The sequence below is a fragment of the Sabethes cyaneus genome, chromosome 3, assembly GCF_943734655.1.
Source record: "Sabethes cyaneus chromosome 3, idSabCyanKW18_F2, whole genome shotgun sequence".
In the NCBI taxonomy this organism is placed as follows: Eukaryota; Metazoa; Arthropoda; class Insecta; order Diptera; family Culicidae; genus Sabethes; species Sabethes cyaneus.
The window spans coordinates 201,373,983-201,394,369 of NC_071355.1; the positions used below are offsets into that span (position 1 = coordinate 201,373,983).

The following is a 20,387-nucleotide window of genomic DNA, read 5'->3' on the forward strand; positions in this document are numbered from 1 at the left end:
TGGCGATACCATTAGAGTACAATTTCTGGGTTAGAGTCGTTAGAAAACAAGACCGGAAAAGTCAAAAAACAGCGATGAAAATTACTTGAACCAATGATTTTGACTTCGACTGGTAAAGTACAAAATAACGGCAATGTGGCGATAAAATAACAAAATATTCCCCTTTTGCGAAAGACTTGAGTTACTGCAAAACATTGTGTAGAGAGATTTCAATTACTTGAAAATTTCCAAAAATTAAAATATCTCGCGAAGGCCCGCTTTAGCATTCCCTCATTTCTTAAATCCGTATTCCTTCCAAGTTTATTATCTTTGATAATATTTTAAACCACCAACCAGATTCTGAACCTGCGATAAATTCTGGACCACTTTTTTATCAAATTTTGTTCCAAGTTTTGTAACATTTTGTAACAAATTTGGATTATATTTTGGACCTTTTTTTTGATCCGATTTTGGATCTGAAGCAGATCTTGGGCCACCATTTTTTGATCGATTTTCAGGTGAAACGGTACTGAATGCCAACATGGTCGGATAGATGGCACCCATAGCCTCACATGGACGTCATTTTTCCGGCCATGTTGGGATTCAGTACCATTTTACCTTCAAAACACCAACCAGATTTTAGATCAGGTTTTGAATCAAATTCCGGACATTGACCATATTTTGAACGTAGATTAGATTGCGAGCTTCATTTTTTATCAATTTTTACATTTGTTAGAGTATAACAAAGGTTTAAAAATTGGTCGAAAAATACGATGTTGCATGTACCAATCAATAAGCTTCGACGAATTGAGCAATGTCTGTGTGTGTGTGTGTGTGTGTGTGTGTGTGTGTGTGTGTGTGTGTGTGTGTGTGTGTGTGTGTGTGTGTGTGTGTGTGTGTGTGTGTGTGTGTGTGTGTGTGTGTGTGTGTGTGTGTGTGTGTGTGTGTGTGTGTGTGTGTGTGTGTGTGTGTGTGTGTGTGTGTGTGTGTGTGTGTGTGTGTGTGTGTGTGTGTGTGTGTGTGTGTGTGTGTGTGTGTGTGTGTGTGTGTGTGTGTGTGTGTGTGTGTGTGTGTGTGTGTGTGTGTGTGTGTGTGTGTGTGTGTGTGTGTGTGTGTGTGTGTGTGTGTGTGTGTGTGTGTGTGTGTGTGTGTGTGTGTGTGTGTGTGTGTGTGTGTGTGTGTGTGTGTGTGTGTGTGTGTGTGTGTGTGTGTGTGTGTGTGTGTGTGTGTGTGTGTGTGTGTGTGTGTGTGTGTGTGTGTGTGTGTGTGTGTGTGTGTGTGTGTGTGTGTGTGTGTGTGTGTGTGTGTGTGTGTGTGTGTGTGTGTGTGTGTGTGTGTGTGTGTGTGTGTGTGTGTGTGTGTGTGTGTGTGTGTGTGTGTGTGTGTGTGTGTGTGTGTGTGTGTGTGTGTGTGTGTGTGTGTGTGTGTGTGTGTGTGTGTGTGTGTGTGTGTGTGTGTGTGTGTGTGTGTGTGTGTGTGTGTGTGTGTGTGTGTGTGTGTGTGTATCAGATTTTAACTAGATTCTGGATCAAATTTTGAACGACATTTTTGATCGGATTTTGACCAGGTTTTGGATCAGACTTTGGATGAGGGTTTGGACCCAGATTCTAGGCCTGGTCTAGAATCCATAGTGGAACGGCTTCAGATTCTGGACCACATTTTTCATCAGATTGTGGATCAGGTTTTGAACCAGGTTCTAGACCTGGACTAGATTGATTACATTTTTATCAAATTTTGTTACAGATTTTGTAAATAAACAGATTTGAACTAGATTCTGGATCACATTTTTGGTCAGATTTTAGACCAAATATTTGACCACATTCTGGACGAAAACCAGGGGTGACATATTGCGATTTTCGTTTCGAGTGATTTTGATTCGTTTCGACCACGTTAAACAAATGGGCGAAACGAACCAAAATCACTCGAAACGAGAATCGCAATGTCACCGCAGATTTTGGACCCGGATCTAATTCTGAACCTGAACCCGAATTAGATTCACATTTTTTAGCAGTTTCTAGTTATAAATCAGATTTTGAACCATATTTTGGATTCGCTTTTGAACCAGATTCCAGACCAGGATCATATTTTGGACATGCACTACATCGTAGGCTACATTTTTTAACAACTTTTGTTTCAGATTTTCGTGCAGATTTGGACTTGATTCTGGTCCAAATTTTTACCAACTTGTCATCAGATCAGACTTTGGATCAGATTTTAGATTGTATTTTAGACCCAGATTCTAGACCTGATCTTCTGGACTTGCATCAGATTCTGTACCATTTTTTGGTTCACATTTTTATCAGATTTTGGACCCCAGTTTTTTATAAAATTTTGGAACTCATTTTTTATTAGATTTGGACCCCAGTTTGGATAATATTTTGGACTACATTTTTGATGAAATTTTGGACCAGATTTTCTACCTGTACCAGAGTGACGGCCTTACTCTGGTTCTGGACCACATTTTAATCAGATTTTAGGCCAGAAACAAACTTGGGTCCAGATTCTGGGATTGGAACTTAATGTAAACCAGATTTTTGAACTCATCAGATTTTGATCAGATTTTAAATCACCAACCAGATTTTGGGTCAGGTTTTAAACCAGATTGTGTACCTGGATTGCGAACCAATGTCTAATTAACTTATTTAACTTTGGAACAGATTTAACCTAGATTCTGGACCACATTTTGTACTACATTTTTGATTGCTGGCCATTTTTGGACAAGATTCTGAACCTCCATCGGGTTCTGGTTCAGATTTTGGACCATATTTTTGCTAAATTTGGACCCGGTTTTGGATAACATTTTGGACCATATTTTTGATCACATTTTTGATCAGATGAGGGACCAGATTGTGAACCCCATTCTGGACCAAGACTAGATTTTAAGCATAGACCAGATTCTAAATCATATTTTTTATCAGATTTGGAATCAAATTTTGGACCAGATTTTCAAATTCTTCCAGATTATAAACCAGAGTTTGGATAACATTTTTGATCTAAAACCTGATCTGAACCAGTAACCAGTTCTTCGATCTGATTTTGAACCAGATTCTGAACGCAGTCTATATCGTAAATCATATTTTTATCAAATTTTGTTCAAGATTTTGGAACAGATTTGGACTAGATTGTGGACTATATTTTGAGACCAAATTTTAAATTAGTTCTAAGATTTTTATTTTTTTACAATTACAACTGATATGCATGATTCGTATAACTTCCTATATCCAGTACTTCGCTACACTCGAGATTATCTTACTTTTGTCGACCCCAACTGCACCCTACGGTGCTGCATATGGCATCACTTGACAAATTGTATACTTCTTGCTATTTAATAGAAACAAGTCGCTATTTCCATAATTTAGTAACACTATTTTGAATGCATATAGATATAGTCCGACAGGAAATATCCCATTAGGTATTTGAGCTCTGTGCATTGATGCAGTAGCATTTCAAAGATGAAAATTCGACTGATTTTGTGGGGAATTCTGGGCTGATTTGGGTTAATAGACTCTCTCGGAGACTCCGTGACAAAAATGCATTTTATGTTAGTTGTTTATGTTCGTTAGTAGCAGAATTTCCGACGAAACCAGGAACTGTCAGCTTGCGCGCAATAGCAACAAAACAAAAGTCCCATACGGCCCTAGTGCGCGCTGGTGGTCAGCCAAATGTAAAAAAATAAACAAAAAATATATCGTTCTTTGTCACACGAGACCCATCAATGCATAAGACAAAATTTTACAACCGCAAATTAAGCTGAAGACTATTTTTATATAAATAAATTGAATGATTTAATGCTTCAGATACTACATGTCATAAAGTACAAAAACTGATATTATTTGAAAATCACATGGAAACGCGATATGCACGTACTATATTCTGTATGGTTCTCATGAACAATGTTTTAATCTTTTATTACCCAACAAAATAATAAAATCGGCCTTAAAATTAATGAGTGATATATTTGTGAAAATACAAAACTGTCGTATATATTGTTTTGCACTCTAATCACGAATTTTTTTTATGAACTAATACATATTTTGAATAAGATTGCGGCAGTATTAATACTTTTTCGCATAATATCGCCGCGGTTGCATGAAAACTTCACATATGTAGAAATCTACATAGAGAAAGAAATTTGTATGTTTTTTGCATTCCAAAAAAATAATTATTTTTATTCTATTCAAAATGACAAAAATATGCTGCCTTGCTGAACCTTGAAAAAAATGAAATCCAAGGTTTATAATATTTACGAAAACTGATTAATATTGGGGGTCATAAAATGCTTGTTGCGCCATCAGATCAGTACCCTATTCTTTTTGCTGTGCTATTTAGGTGTGTCACCACCACTATTACCTTGTATCATGCGTCTCCTCCATTGACTCTCATTTTCATACAAATTTCAATTTAAGTTTCCTATATGAGTATTGCTGAAACACAGTGAAGTTGCTGATCGATAGGACTACTCTAAGGTTTCCTTGTCAGTTCGTCGTACCTTATTGATCGGCTCTCCGGTCCTCTGATCAACATCGTGTTTTTCAACAGATTTCCTTTTCATAGTGTGTAAGATGATAGTAGCAATGGAGACGCATGGTTTTTTTGCTGTTATGTCCAATGAAGTGGTTATTTTTGAACCGAAACTAGAAATATTTACTTCCCTGCCAGAAAAAGTGAAAATAAGGCATGGTAATTCAGTTAGATATTAATCGTATGCTAAAGATTTGTTTAAAATTTTGATTATTATAAATAAAGAACAAGATATTGACAAGATAAAACGTTTTTGGGTCACAGCTAAATTACCTCTCGCTATTTCCAAGGCTTAATGTTATCAAGACATACACAACAGCGTAACAAAATAACAATATAATGTATGTTGTTGTGTGCTTATATAATATTTTTTTAATTATTCGTTGTCTCTTGACATTATCTACGTGTAGATTTAAGTTTACGTCATGGATATCGTCATGGTCCTTAACAGTCGATGCAATATCGAACCGAACTAATATTCTCTCACCAATAACGATTAACACCTTCGCCTGCAATGATATAGCTTGCTGTTGTTCGAATGTTTACTCGAGTTCGAAGTACTATATACTAAACCCCAGATGCGGCGAAAGCATAATATTTGCTTTCCAATCCAATCACACGCAAACTTGCTCCCATAAACGTTCCCGCTCGGTCGGTCGGTATCATGACAATGACATCATCTCCTTTCGCTTTCGTTTCCCCTCTCTTCGCAGATCAAGGTGTTGTCCTGACAACCGATACGGACAGTTTCATCATCGGTCAGCGCGTTTGGGTAGGTGGTCTCCGGCCGGGACAGATCGCATTCATCGGTGAGACACATTTTGCGCCCGGCGAGTGGGCCGGTGTGGTTCTGGATGAACCGAACGGCAAGAATGATGGATCGGTGGCCGGAAAGCGTTACTTCCAGTGTGAACAGAAGAAGGGAGTCTTCTCCAGGCTGACACGGCTAACGAGGGACCCGTTGCCGGGTGCCGCCGGTAGTGGCGCATCCAGTGCCACTGGAGATACTTCGATGGATCACAGTTTCAGATCGCTCACGTCACCGATGCGATCCGGCGCGGTGTCCCCCACACATAGCGTGTCCAGCTTTGCGTCGAAGTCGCCGGCGATGGGAAGTAAGTTTGAATGCTTTAAGGTTAGAATCTGTTGCGAAAATTGATGTTAACGTTATTGTTTTTCAGAAGCGGCAACACTTACGGTCGGGGATCGTGTTATAGTATCTTCCGGATTTGGCTCTCGCCCTGGCATTTTAAAGTATCTTGGAGAAACACAGTTTGCAAGCGGAAATTGGTGCGGGGTTCAATTAGATGAAGCCAGCGGCAAAAATGACGGTTCCGTTGATGGGATCAAGTAAGTTAAGAAAAATCTCCAAACAATGTTGCGGTTTAACTTAATCGTTTTTCCAATTTTTCCTACAAAACAGGTACTTCGACTGCCCCGACAAGTATGGAATTTTCGTCCCAATCGCTAAGGTCACACTATCGCCGTCGGCCCGCAAAACGCGTCTGTCCCGGTCCGGCTCCAAGGAATCGCTGACTTCAGTCGGAACAATGAGCTCCATCGCAACTACGGCCACATCGAGACTTCGCATGAGCGCTCAGGTATCGCTGGAGGCTTGGTAGAATCTTTAGGCCGCCCATTCTTTTGCGGCACCGTCAAAATCATGCCCGTTTTGCGTGCGCTTAGCCATCTGCAAGCTAGCAAGCGATTTTCAATTAACTTTTGTTTTGTCGTTCACTAATCCCAAGTTTCGAATTTTGGCTTTCCTCGTCCCACCCAAAACCAAAAAAAAAAGAGAATGTCTAATAACCGAAGTTTGCCTAAAACAACGCGCTAACTTACTAACACAATTTGTCCTTTTCCTTGCCGAATCCTGTATTTACAGAGGAAATCAACCGTCAACAACGCAACAGTACCTTCGACGCCGAAAGCTTCCTTCTCGCTGCAGGTAGGCACTGAAATGCTTATGTTTTTTATTTCCATATATATATCTACAATTGTTGACAGTGTTGCTTAGAGAGAGTGTTAACTGTTTTTTAGTGGACAAAATACGACACCACCGCCACCCCCCGAGCACTAACATAACTAGCCATACTAATCGATCAGTTTTTTGTATGGTTTGTAAATAAAGAGCTTTGTGTGCTGTAATTTTGTTTTTAGTTTTTATATTTGGCTAAACATCAATATTTTGATTATATTATTGTTCATTTTTTTGGTGACAAAATGGAGCTTTACAGGTTATCATACAGCAGTCAGATAGTTTTAGCTATGTCTGACAAAACTGACCAGCAAGAACATTTATCTAAATGAGACAAGCTTTTAAGCTGAGTGTGTTTTTCTAAACATGTTTCTATGATACGAATTTCTCGTCGAATCGTAACATTCGGGTTACTTATTCGCAAATCTTACTACAAAACTTCGTTCAATTTTCTAAAATAATTTTCAATAAAATCCATCATCGCTAAATAGTTAACAGTTTTCAAATTATCTGCTAGATTTTGAAAGTACTTTCGAAGTCGTACCTCCGTAACATCGGTTAGATTATTCTCTAGATTATTTACAAGTTTAATCAATTTTTCCTGCTCTTCCACCGTGCTCGATTGGTCTGCCATGCATAGGATTGCCGCTCTAATTTGTTTTCCTCCGAGTAAACGTTTCGCTATCGTACCGTTTCCTAACAGTTCCATCACGGCACCGAATTGTTTACAGACAAATCCGTCCTCCATGCCGGTTACAAAACTATCGAATAGGTCCCACCATGTATCGTCGTCATCCAAGCTCGCCTTATGCACCTCTACGATTAGCTTCGTTAGGTGATCCGGTCTGTCGGAACACGCAATCACCGATAACAGTTCACGTCCTTCTTCTTGACTAGCAGCATCCAGGAACTGTCTTATCAGCCAATTGAATTCCAATTCGCTGGAATTCCGTTGCCCAAAGCAGAAAACTGTCTTGTAATCCATCGTTCGAATTGACTTGTTATTCAAAACAGCTTGCTTAAATTCTATTTTTGCTCGATTAAGGCACTCTTCATTGTCCATTAAGCAGGACAGTTCGGTGATTGTTTTACGAAGTGAGAAAACATCGGAAATAAGATTCTCACCTGTTACCATAATGCTCCTGTAAAACGGTTCTATCAGATACCTGAAAAAGGCCTTTAAAATATCGTTTAAAATGAATCATCCTATCATATTTTTTTTTGTAATTACCTTGACTTGTTTGCCATATTCGGAAGCAATTAGTTCCGTACAGAAATAGTTGAAAATATCCACAGCAGCCTGCCATACTATATTTTCCCGCTCGTCTCGAAGAGACGTCATCAATCCAAGCATAATTGCGATATCCACTTTATTCTCCAGAGACAGGTAGAAGGCATCGTTCAGCAGCTGCACTCGATTCAGTCGATGTATGCTGGACACATTCTTCCGGAGGGCTTCGATAATCATCTGCCAGTTTCGTTGGTCGTAGTTCACCCGATAGACTCCAAACTGCTGCTTATTGAAAACAATCCAGTCATCGGCGGAGGCCTCCACCGTAATTTTGGCGGCTTGCTTCGTCAACCAGTGCACGGGACCATGTTTCTCAAAATGCTCCGTAGCATAAGCATAATCGTACGGAATCACCCAAAGATTACTTTCCACACACGATTCCATTCGTTGCTGGAAAATTATCACTTTTTGGTTGCGATATAATCGTCGCACATTTAATATTGGCGATCCTGCCAGATTCACCCATGAATCGAAGACCTGCTTGACGGTATGCGTTGCGGGAAACGCCTGGTCCTGGTCACTGGTCCCTAATACCAACTCCAGCTCGGCGTAAAAATCTTCCGGCGTCACTGAATCCAGCGCTCGGTGCTTTAGAAAATTCTGCACAACCAATTGCCACCTAGCGTCTCCGACCACCAGCCGAAACATGTTCAACACTGCCGCCGGCTTCTGATAGGTTGACACAACATCGACTTGCTCGATTTCTGCATTATTGGAACAATTTCGAACAATTGGCGGTCTGTCGCTGGAATCTTGCAACCCAAGCTGTAAAACCTTCAAATTAAAAAGATCCATAAAAGGTTCCGCCGGATAGGCTAGCTGCAGAATGTAAAGTTCGTACAACGTGGCGAATCCTTCCTTAAGCCATACATAGCTCCACCAGGCTGGTGTTACCAAATTCCCGAACCACTGGTGCGTTAGTTCATGGGAAATAATCTTCAATATTTCAAACCGCTGCTGTCGGTCGGCCTGCTGGTTCGCTGGATCAAAAAGGAAAAACTTTTCCTGGTAGAAAATCAATCCCCAGTTCTCGGATGCTTGCCATTGGGTTGCTATGGGAACGATAAGATGCGTTAGCTGCGGCATCGTTTCGCTGTACGGCAGTCCGGTGTATTCGTCTAGAACCTTGAGCATGCGTGCGGCAGCTTGCATGGAGAAGCCGGTATTTTCCATCCCTTCTGCTCGAGCCACCACCGTTTGGATTCCTGCAGTTCGGTGAGCAAAGCCGGAAACCATGAAGGCCAGTAGATACGTAGACATTTTAGGCGTTTGACGGAAGTGTGACACTACGTAATCCGTGTCGTACGGAAGCTGTGCCGCTAGGGGCATGTTGGAGGTAGCGATCTGTGATTTGTGATGAATGATAGAAACGTTGAAGGTTGCCTTCAAGGATGGTTCATCGAAACAGGGAAATGCTCTCCGTGCATAAATTGGTTCGAAATGGCTAGCTATGTAGTATTGTCGATTGTCGCTGCTGTCGTTGTAATCCCTCAGGAAAATACCGTTAATATCTTCCGTTGCAGTTCCGTTGAAATTGATGTCCAGCATATAGGTTTCGCTAGGTAAAAAATCGTCACAATTGACAATTAGTTGTTCACTATCACGCACCAACATTACCGATGGTTGTTTAAGCTGTTCACTTTTTGTCCCATCAATAGTCTTATACAAACGAACACCCTGTACAATGTGATTAACGGAATGAACAACAATCTCTTTGGTTGTTTGCACGACATCAAAAAAGATCTGCACCGATCCTTCATAGCTGCTGTTTCCTGTGTGGCCTTCCGTCCTTAGTTGAAGATTGTAATGGATGGGAATGGTTCCATTCGGTAGACGATAGTTCCTGTCACGCACGGCCGGATCCTTGATTTCGAGCTGCGTGGCAGAAACGACAATAATTAACGCCACTGCGGCCAGCAGCAGCAGCAGCATCCGCACTGTGGCGAACATGTCTCCTAGCAGAGCAAACTTGAACTGATGACGTTCTCGGCGATTATTACGGTAGTCAAGTCCATTCACAACATAGACAGAGGATCGAATTAGCAAAATACTGATATGGTGAACGTAAAAAGCGCTATATGAGACTAATATAATTTTTTGTTATCACCAATCATGACGTAGTCCTGGTTATTCTGTGCGGTTTATTTTATGTTTCGTTCGTAAAATATATTTCCAGGATAGAAAAAGACATTTATTTTTTTAATGACTCATTACTCGAACGTGTTTGCAAATTATTCCCTTTGTATTTAACTGTTCGGCTTCCCACGCTTGCTTTTCCGGATATCAATAATGCTTGATGTCGATTTTAATCATAAATTTTGCCTTTTTAATGTTAATATTGAAAACCTTCATTTTTTGTAACGATAATGTTATAGACAAACTCGCAGTTAAAGTTGTAATAATTTAGCTACAGTTAATAACAAAATTACGACATACAATTTTGTTTCCGTGTAGACTCACTTCCCTTCCATTGCTAATGTGGTTGTAGAATCATATTGGATGGGAGAAATAATGCGCGGCTGCGGTGAATCGAAAATAATGACATGCGTTCCGCTCTTCGTTCGCAATCTCTGGAGAGACTGATGCCATTCTTACACCCCTAAACAGATCGAGTACAACAAAGTATTGGTGTTACTATGCAGCTGACTGATTGCTCATGCCGTTTGCAATCGTTCATATACAGGGTGACGAAGGTTGCTTGTCAGTAAAATAAACTCTCATCAAATTAAAACGAGGGCTTCAAAAACAACAAATTACAAACAAACCTGCTGCTTCAATAAAGGTTATTGGCTTATTTAATTTTTCTTTCGTTTCAATTCACGTCTTGTCCTGCCTTAGGAATACTATAAAACACCTTCGCTTCATCAATCCCTGCACCTATAGGAAAATATACCGTAGAATGAATGTAGAATGATGCCAAAGTGCGACCAATTGGGTTTCCAATTCTACCAAGCATGTATCCCCGTGCAAGATAGTCCAAGGTATTAAGATTCGGTGATGAAGTTGTGGTTACACGAAATGGAGTAAATTCTGACGGCACCACTCTTGTGTTGCAAGCAGAATTCACTTGAAAGCAACAGTTTGCGTCTGCGATTAATTCCGTACCATGGATTCAGATCATGTTCTTTGTAACAATTGGTGTTAATTTTTACTCCCCCTTCGATAAAGAGTAGTGGAAGTTTGTCCTTCTGTTTCTTCGTTAACCCGTGAAACGATTTCGATCGACGATCAAGCCACATTCAAATTCTTGGTTATTGATTGCCTGTTCGGATTGTGCAGGATTCCGGTGAATTCGCTGCCAACCTTGTTTTACCGTGATTTTGGTCCGAATCCATGGTTTTGGTCCGAATCGTGTGCAGACATCTAAATGCTTTTATTGTATGATGTTACCACTAAGACCAATATTTTGATCTATCATCCAGGTGTTGTATTCCGCACTTCGTTCTTTTTGCAGTATTTTCAACCCTTTTTTTCTTTTTATGCTTCTTACTCTTTTCAATCCTTGGACAAGAAGCTTCCTTCGCACCTCGCGCCAGTACCATTCTTATAGCTAGCCCCGGCTCGAGGCTACATGGTCGATAAAGCAGTATGTATGTATTTATTTCCTTACTACTTTAGCTTCACCAATCTCATTCATAGAACCAGGTAGTGGAATAAATTATAATTTGCCCTTGAACAACAGGCTTCATTTGCACCTCAAGCAAGTACCAGTCTTATTAATTGGCCCTGGCAAGAGTATTTACTGTTAGTAAAGGCACAATTCAGTAGAAAGGATGTGGAGGGGCCTAAGGATAAACACATGCTAAAGTCACTTAACATCGAATGGTCTGATTCTACTAAAATTCGAACCCACGACCACTCGCTTGTCAAGGCGGACTCGGCTACTGGGCTCCCTATTTTAATACTTATACAGATAAATCGTTTGCAGTTATTCTTCAGCCCGTAAACGCCTCCAAAATAGTACGCTAGTTTTGCGCATCGAATACGATATTTTTGGATACTTGAGTAAAGCAAAGCCTAGTGCCACATGCCGATTTCGAAACTTGACCTACTGTTTTTATTCGACAGACAGACTTAAGAGTACAGGGCAATTCCAGGGATGGTACTACGATCCTATTGACTCTAATAGCTTCTCCCCGCCAAGTTTGGAATATACGACGGCTGACTTGTTAGACCAGCGAGGCAAACTTTTTCATCCTTTCAACATAACATGATTTAGGGCAGTGATGGTCAAACTGCGGCTCTTGAATATGGTCCTTGCGGCGGACTGGTTTAATGGACTGTGGACGGGAACTGAAGGTTGAATTTATTGATATCAAAAGTCATTTTGGGCCGCCGATCTATTGAAGAGATCTGATTTAGCCCGCATTATGCTTATACCGGGGCCATTTAGGGCATTGGATGGTATTTTCAGCATGCTTCTAATTATTTGGCCTACTCTGTTTTCGTGTTACCTGTACCTGAAAACCCAATTTATCACTATTGAACGAATGTGCAACCATAGTAGTAAGAATTAGTGATGATTCTGACCCCCCCTCCCCCCCCCCCCAGGATGCGGAGATCAGACCCCTACATAAAATATAAAAGAAACAATTTTATTTTCCATTTCTGGAAACTTCTTGTTATGCTGGAGAAATAATTTACGCATAAAACTAAAACAAGTGATCCTTAATGAGAGCCTTGAGGTACTCCGGAAACGATTCTAATTTGATCCGGTTTCTTTCATTAAAGAAACGGGTCCTAAATCAGCACCTTGAGGAACATCAGAAGTGACTTGAATTAGATTTAGTTGTTCCACTGATTTTGTTTATTTGTTGACGGATTGGTTAAGGAAATTTTTCAAAATTATCGTACAGATGCCGAAGGGTTCCGGAATTTTATAGATTTCTATATACGGGGATGTTTTAGGGACTTATGAATGAACAATGTTAGAAACGAAGTCATTCATTTTTACTTAAAATCTTATATACAAAAGTGGATTTTTGTCTGTCTGTATGTTCGTTATAGAATCGAAAACTACTGAACCGATCGGCGTGAAAATTTGCATGTAGGAGTTTTTGGAGCCGGGAAAGGCTTATGATGGTTAGAGACCCCTCCCCCCACTAAGAGGGGGGTTCCCATACAAATGAAACACCAATTTCTACATAACTCGAGAACTAATCAAGCAAATGGAACATATGGCATGTGAATGTTTTTGGAGACAAGAATTTTTTCCATGGTGAATTGAGACCCCTCCCCTCTTTACAAGGGGAATTATGACCCCTCTCCCCTTTAAGAGGGGGGGCTTCCATTCAAATGAAATGCAAATTTCCTCATAACTCGAGAACTAATCAAGCAAATTTAGCATGTGAAGGTTTTTGCAGGCAAGAATTTTTTCTGTGGTGAATTAGGACCCCTCCCCACTTAAGGGGGGGTCCTAATTCACCACAAATGAAATACAAATTTCTTCATAACTCGAGAACTAATCAACCAAATGGAACCATATTTGGTATGTGGGTGTTTTTGGAGGCACGAATTTTTTCTATGATGAATTCTATGATGAACCCCTTACCTTTTTAGGAGAGGGGACTCCCATATAAATGAAATACAAATTTCCTCATAACTCGATGATCCCCCCACTTTCCTTTCCACTCTTTCCCCTCCATTCCCAAGAAAGTTTTCATTACTTTCCCCTACCGTCCCTCCATCAATTGTAGAACCATCGTTTCAAAAACATATTAAAGTAAATGTATTCAATTAATTTTGTATAAAGGTAGTTTCTTACAATCGATGGAGGGAACGATAACAGAAAGTAATTAGACAGAAGTATTTGTAGTATCTCAGGGGAGACAAGGCGTGCAGGGGAAGAGCCTCCCGCTTGGGTATAGAAGAACGTTATACAAACTTAATAAGTGTTGCTTCGGTGTCCCTCCCTTACCTAATTTTCCGCTTTTCCCCTCCACACCAATTTCCCCTACAATTCGCCGTGCTTGCGGTGAAACATTATCTTATCAAAGTTTAAAATTGTAATCATTCATGAAAACCATGTTCAACCATATTGGGGCACAGGATTACAACTATCCCGCTCAACTCCATCAATGGGTATGAGCGGTCCGTAAACTGTGTACAGCAATCGGGGCCTGCCATAAAAGACGCTCATTAAGACTGTCGCAGTGGCCTTTTAACCCAATGCCCTTCTGGCATACAAAAAAAACATGTTGAAGATATCTGGTAAAATAGGCAAAAGTTTGTCACCCATGCTGACGCCAAAAGTTTGCTTATATAATTTTCCGCTTAAAACAGAAATATCATCAGTCATGCATATTGCACGATTGATTTAAACCATAGTGTCTAGCACAGGGTCCAACAGCACCTTCAATTGGAAAATCGCCACTCGTTTTGCGCTGTTAAGTACTGGGTAATCATTTTTTGATTGGACGGTGCTTGATTAATAATTCAATTATTTACACAGATTTCATAGAGCATCTAGTACTCGCCACTTGAGAATAAATCACTGCAATCAAGTGAAGCCACAGTTTTATCATTTTCTTAAATGACACAAAATCAATCGATAGCCATACGGAAGCATCCCATAGTACAGACACCTGACGATGATGGGTCCGAATTTCAAAACAACTGTTTCGCCCGGTTTCCAGATGTGTAATATCGATTACATTGTAACGGAAATGCCACCATAAGATAAAAACTACCCTCTCTAAATACATTTTAATCAGCGAACTAAAGTATGACGTTACTGGCGAACCTTTGCATATTCGTATTCGACCGACTCGAGAGGGCAAATCACCCATCATATGCTACGGTGTGTTCCATTTGGCACATCTACACCTCGTCGCCCGGGTGCTACTTTGTTCCACAGCCGCACATCACTTTAGCCAGTGAGGATAGTTGGAGAAAAAATAGCGTCGAACAGGATGTCCTCCGAATGTAAATTTTCCAGTGCTCTCCACACACTGCCACTGGGGCTCCATTCTTGGAACGTACCTCTCGAACACGCTGTCGGGTACCTAAATGCTTGGGTGCGCGCTCACTGTACTTTTCCGATTACGGTGAGCAGGGCATCGCCTTGTACGGTAACTTGTCCCGACCCAAGCGCTGGCTGCTGGTTTGAATCATACACGGTCAGAGAATGGTAGAAGTTCGTCGACGAGGAAGGCGAGGAGAATTCAAACTATTTATTCGCAGTTCAGCGCGCTTCTGGTCGCATCACACAGTCAATGACGCCCTAAGGACTGACTGCCACGTTATCCAAACCCGGTGCGGTGGCGCGCTCGGTCTAAACAAAATAAAGGTAATTTCTATGGACCTGTCCGTGTGGTGACATCCAGTGTACATATGCTCAGCTTCACGGATGATAAATAATTAATGAGCTGGTCAACATTTACTACCAAGTGGGAAATGAATTTCGCTTTGCGGCTCCTCCTAGAGCTGATGTTTTTTGCTACAGTGCTACAGTATTATTAATCACGGAGAAAAAAGATGAAACTTTTACCGGATGCTGGAAGAATTTGGATCACTAACATAGATGATCCAACCGGTAGATGAATGTTTATCTTACTCCGGCATTCGAGGGCACAAAATAGATGGAATATTAAGTCATACATATATAGCGAACCGACAAGTGTTTGCATCAATAACAAAAGAGATATACTGCCTTGTCATTTTTCGCTCTCTCACAACCTGGGATCACAAAAGATGACGGATGATAATTTCCTCAACCTCTAACCCACGTTAGTCAATTCATTCGAATGGCGGCTAAGCCTAGAAGTGTCACTTTTTGTCCCGAACATCGCCCTTGTTCTGGTTGGTAAATGATGATACTGAGACGGAGTATTACTTGTCACATGCAATGCGGGTAGTGAATTTGAAAGAACTTTTTCGAGGAGGTGCTTTTAACAAAGATCCTCTACAATGTGCCTCCTCGAGATTCCACTATTTACAGTTGAATGTGACTTCGTTTTCAAAATGTAATATTTGACTGTGATATATTGTACAGATTTTTGCCATTTCTTGTCCGCAAAGCTTTTTGAATTGTTTAAATAAATGCTGGATTGTAAACTGGCACTAATTAATCAATGCTCAAAAAAATACCTACAATGTTTCCACCTTGACTGGAACTCGTGTTTAGACGACATCTAGTCGAAAAGTAAACACAATAATTTTACATCTCCTACCGTATGCTCTTAGATCCTCTCCTTTACCGAGCAATTAAAGTTTTCTACTATTAAATACTATTCGACTTCTTGTATGAAATGTGATGTTCGAAATCTATCTTGGTTAATCAGTTAATTTCGGAATTCAAGCGGATTTTTCACGTGAGTTTCAGAATTTATGCGGTTTTTTACGCTTATTTTGGAATTTACGCGGTTTTTACGCGATTTTAGAAATTCACGCGAATGTGCTCCATGAGTCTATATTTACGCGCAGGTTTAAAATTCACGAGATTTTGTTAACGCTAATTTTCGAATTTACGCGGTTTTTACGCGAATTTCGTAGTCAACGCGGTTTTTACACGAATTTTGAAGTTTATGCTGTTTTGATTTACGCGGAACGTATTCTTCGCGTAAAAAGTGGCTTGAGTGTATATTTGAGACGAAAATTCAAAACAAATATAGTAACAATTAGAAAAACATGATTCGATTAGGCTTTACCAAGATTCCTATAACTCAGCATTTACATAAACAACCTCGTTATTTTGATGTTATCCAATTCTGTTCTGTCCTGTCAGTTTCCCTATTTCTTCCTGAGCGGCAACCGTCAAGGCACGAAATTTGATTCACAGTAGCCGCTTTGTGTATGCATACGCCTCTGTGCTCAGGAAATCAATGCATCATAGAGAAAATTACACCAAACAAATTTTTATGTTACTCTTCAAAATATATTCAAATTTCAGATTTATTAAAATAAGAAAAAAACAATGATTCTTCGCGAAACCTTCGTTTGTACGCATTGACAATGATCCAAAAACAGGTTCGTCGTTTTGATGCTATCCAGGCTCGATCTCTATTTTTCTCTCAGTGTATTCACTCTGACCCCAATTTGTCTCAGTCAGGTGTCAATTTTATTGCATTTTTATTTCATTTGAATTCAAGTTGATATAATTTTTAATTTTATTTTTGTATAAAAAAAATGGTGAAAATATAATGAAAAGTTTAGGAAAAGACGACAAAAATACGAGGGAGGTAATATAACAATGCGATGAAACGACGACGAAAACACGCCAAAACCGCGACAAAAAGTTGTTTAAAAAGCGCCAAAAAACGATAAAACATGCCAAATAAGTGACAAATATACGGCAGAAAGACGACGAAAGTACAACGAAAAGGCAACATTTATGTTTTCATTTGTTTATAACACTATAAAAACAATCCGGGACGTCGAAAGTAAACAATAAAAAATGACAACAAGACCAAAAACAGACGACAAAATGACGACGCAGCCAAAACAGCAACAAAAAAGACACCAAACCCGTAAAGGCTTCCAAAAAAACGACAAAATTACCAAATTATAAAATATACGATGAAAAAATGTCAAAAAGACTAGAAAGAAGAATAGAAAGTTGAAGAATAAAACAAATAAAACAACAACAAATTTCGAAAAAGACAACAAAAAACCACGAAAAGACTGGAAGTAGATGCAGAAAAGGCGATGAAAAAACGATAAACACACGATAAAAAAGAAGAAAAACAAAAGTTATTTATATCCTTTAATTCTACAACTGTAGTAGAATAGAATTAAAGGATATAAATAACTTTTGTTTTTCTTCTTTTTTATCGTTTCAGGTATTCTACTAAAACGCTCAAATAAACATTAGTTAATTTGATAAACACACGCCAAAATAGCGACAAAATATAAAAAAAAATCAAATGATAAAAGGGCGCCATTAAGAGCAACCATAAAAGCCGGAAAAGACGATAAAAACGACAACCAATCGCTGAAAAGAGACGGAAAAACGACGTAAAAATATCAGATAGACAGATATTAAAAATAACGAAAACCGATATTAAAAAAACAAAAAAAGACAACAAAAAACGACAAGAAGGCAACAGCAAAAGGTTACAAAGTCGACACATGACAAAGAAAGACGAAAAACTAAACGATGAGGAATGAATAACGAGGAAATCCAGACGAATGAAAAAAGGCATAAAGCGACAGTCGTGAGTGAGCGTTCTTGAATAATGTAGGTCAAATCTTAAATGTATCATGAGCTGTTTTGATTCAAAAAAGAATTAATTTCCTTCAAATATAGAAATACCTATAAAACAAATGGCAGACAATAAGTCCAATTTTAGAATAAATTTAAAAATACTAGTCATTGGGGTAAACTAAACATTTTTAAACAAAAAAGTGTAAATCAATAAAAAATAAGAAAAAAATTTAAAAAAAAACTAAGAAATGACGAAAAAGCCAATTTAAACATGACCAACATAAAAATATTAAAATTACATTTAACCAAATGGACACAAAACTGATTCAAAATGGAGTTTGGCATTAACAATGAGCATAAATAAATTAAATTTACACGAACTAGGTAAAAAATTGACTTAATCATATAAAAATTAGAACAGTGGAGCAAAATGAAGCGTCAAATCGTCCTAAAAAAACTGAAATCTGAAATGCATTGCGCGCTCCATATGCTACTCCAGTTGCTCCGCTTTTTCTATGAAATTTAAAATAGCTACATTGAACTCTCTGCAACTTATCCGAATGCACATTATTGATTCAACCTTTTGCTTTTGAGTTGCGAGTACATTGAAAACTCTATTCGAAAAAGCTGGACACACTGATTACACAGACTAACAGACGTAACACTTCGAACAAATTTTCTAACAAAACATCGTTTCATTGACACCCCTAAAACTTGGAAAAAACATGGTGCAGTCTTCGCGCTTCGCAGAGTAGGTTGCTATAAAAGCAATGCTATAAATTTACTTCTATAATATCTGACATCAGCGCCAGCGCAGGCGAGCGGCGTTCTCGCGCAGCGACTGTTGTTTCAGTCTTGGCTTAAGCGAAAATTTGAAATGATCATTTTTATTGACGATGGAATGAGGCTTCAGTGTTACGTCTGTTAGTCTGTGCTGATTAGTTAGTAACTTTCCACTGCATGAGTAATCATAACTGAAATTTTGACTAAAGTAGTTGAAAGTATGTTGTTTATCTTGGAAGAGTTTTAACAAAATAGATTAAGAGATTGCAGTTATATCTTTGGAACAAGAGAAAGTGCGCAAAAAACTTTGGGCACTTTCTTTGAAAATTCAAATGCTTCTTGAACGTACACACATGAAAATAAATACGCACTTTTTAAAATCTTGAATCAAAATGATGCCAAAACCCATGGAAGGTGCATATTCCCTCCTATCGAACACGTTGATAAAGTTTCATCCAAATCAGAGAGGTTCAAATTTTGGAACTGTTGGCTAATTGAAATGAAAATAAAGCTTCGTAGATTGGATCATAAGGAAAACTAAATTAGCAGAACATTTAGCTGTAATTATGTTTTTAATTCACTCCTCTGGAATTTCACTGGAGCCTCAAGAAAATCCAGCCACTCCCAATTAGTGCTACATTATATTGAAAAGTATAATACTTAAGTGTATCATAAAGCTGTTCTGTAGAAAATATGTCGGGTTTGATTTAGCATTTGGAGACTCTTTCGATATTAGAATCCTTTTTCCTAACCTTAGTAAGACACTGGAGGGTCAATATGATCAGAAGTACATGCTGGAAGTGTGTTTTTGTTTCAAATGGGGACGGACTTAAATTTGCTGACTTTTAAAATTGTATGGAAAGTTGTTATTCTTTATTCAGGAATTCTATGTTACACTTATAAGAGGACTCTTTATCTCTGCTAATTCAAGTCCAGAAAAACTTGCTTGGTTCTTCGGTAACGCTGTTCAGAACTTTTAATACGGTATGTAATATACCATTGGTTCTACTTTACTGCATCCAGATTTGTAATCTGGATCAATATTATACCAATAACTTTTAAATAACGGTTTTCAATATCCGAGTAAAGTTAATCCTCTGTTTTGTACCGTCACTTTTCGGTCGCCTCAAACATTTTCTCGATGTCCTCTGTTGAGATTATCTCTAATTTTCCCTTATATGATTTTGCTGGTTGGTAAAAACGAACAGTTGGTAAACAATATTTTTGCGTAAATTCTTCTGCGTTCATCGACATCAACTATTTCAATTCATTATCATTTTTACAACCATTTTCTACCTCATTTAATCCAATATTGCACCGACGCACCGTCGTTTTAATTCCCTTAAATGTCAATTTGTCATATGAATCTCCTAACCCTGTCAATTTAGCTGGTAAGATCTGTTTGCGCTCATTACTGTGCCATGATCCGTCTTAATTGTCGCCGCCATAAACTTCGAGTAAACCGCGCGTGAGTTGGCAACAGAAGTTATTATCCGCTCATTAGCATAAACACACACCAAACAAGCAACCACTGCCTGTGCTACTCTGTTAGCTATAGCTAGGAGAAGTTTTCACAAGCAATATGTTTGCCTTTTCAAGTATCCACCGCCTTCGGCACAGTATGAGAACGTAAACGTAAGTTAATCGCGGAACAATGCATTTCCTTCGATAGGCAAATCTTGACTTCGTCA

The 20,387-nt window shown here is 39.0% G+C and overlaps 2 protein-coding genes across 8 annotated transcripts in view; one reads left to right on the forward strand and one right to left on the reverse strand.

The window, feature by feature from the left end:
* Window positions 1-20,387, forward strand: part of LOC128742127 (restin homolog) — a 186,133-nt gene that overhangs the window by 119,224 nt on the left and 46,522 nt on the right. For all 7 annotated transcript variants that reach the window (XM_053838350.1, XM_053838351.1, XM_053838354.1 and 4 more), the window contains 4 exons: window positions 5,214-5,615; window positions 5,682-5,850; window positions 5,924-6,101; window positions 6,386-6,448. In XM_053838350.1, coding sequence (XP_053694325.1) covers window positions 5,214-5,615; window positions 5,682-5,850; window positions 5,924-6,101; window positions 6,386-6,448 — 812 coding nt within the window. The remainder of the gene's footprint in view (window positions 1-5,213; window positions 5,616-5,681; window positions 5,851-5,923; window positions 6,102-6,385; window positions 6,449-20,387) is intronic.
* Window positions 6,637-9,867, reverse strand: LOC128742128 (aminopeptidase Q-like). The gene is made up of 2 exons (XM_053838359.1): window positions 7,710-9,867; window positions 6,637-7,655 (listed from the first exon to the last, which is right to left on the reverse strand). The coding sequence occupies exons 1-2, from the start codon at window positions 9,717-9,719 to the stop codon at window positions 6,909-6,911; spliced, it is 2,757 nt and encodes a 918-aa protein (XP_053694334.1). The 5' UTR covers window positions 9,720-9,867; the 3' UTR covers window positions 6,637-6,908.

Coding starts and splice junctions, on each gene's coding strand:
- LOC128742128 (XM_053838359.1), bottom strand. CDS start 9,719: ATGTTCGCCACAGTGCGGATGCTGCTGCTGCTGCTGGCCGCAGTGGCG. Junction 7,656..7,709: donor AATATGGCAAACAAGTCAAG/GTAATTACAAAA, acceptor GATATTTTAAAG/GCCTTTTTCAGGTATCTGAT.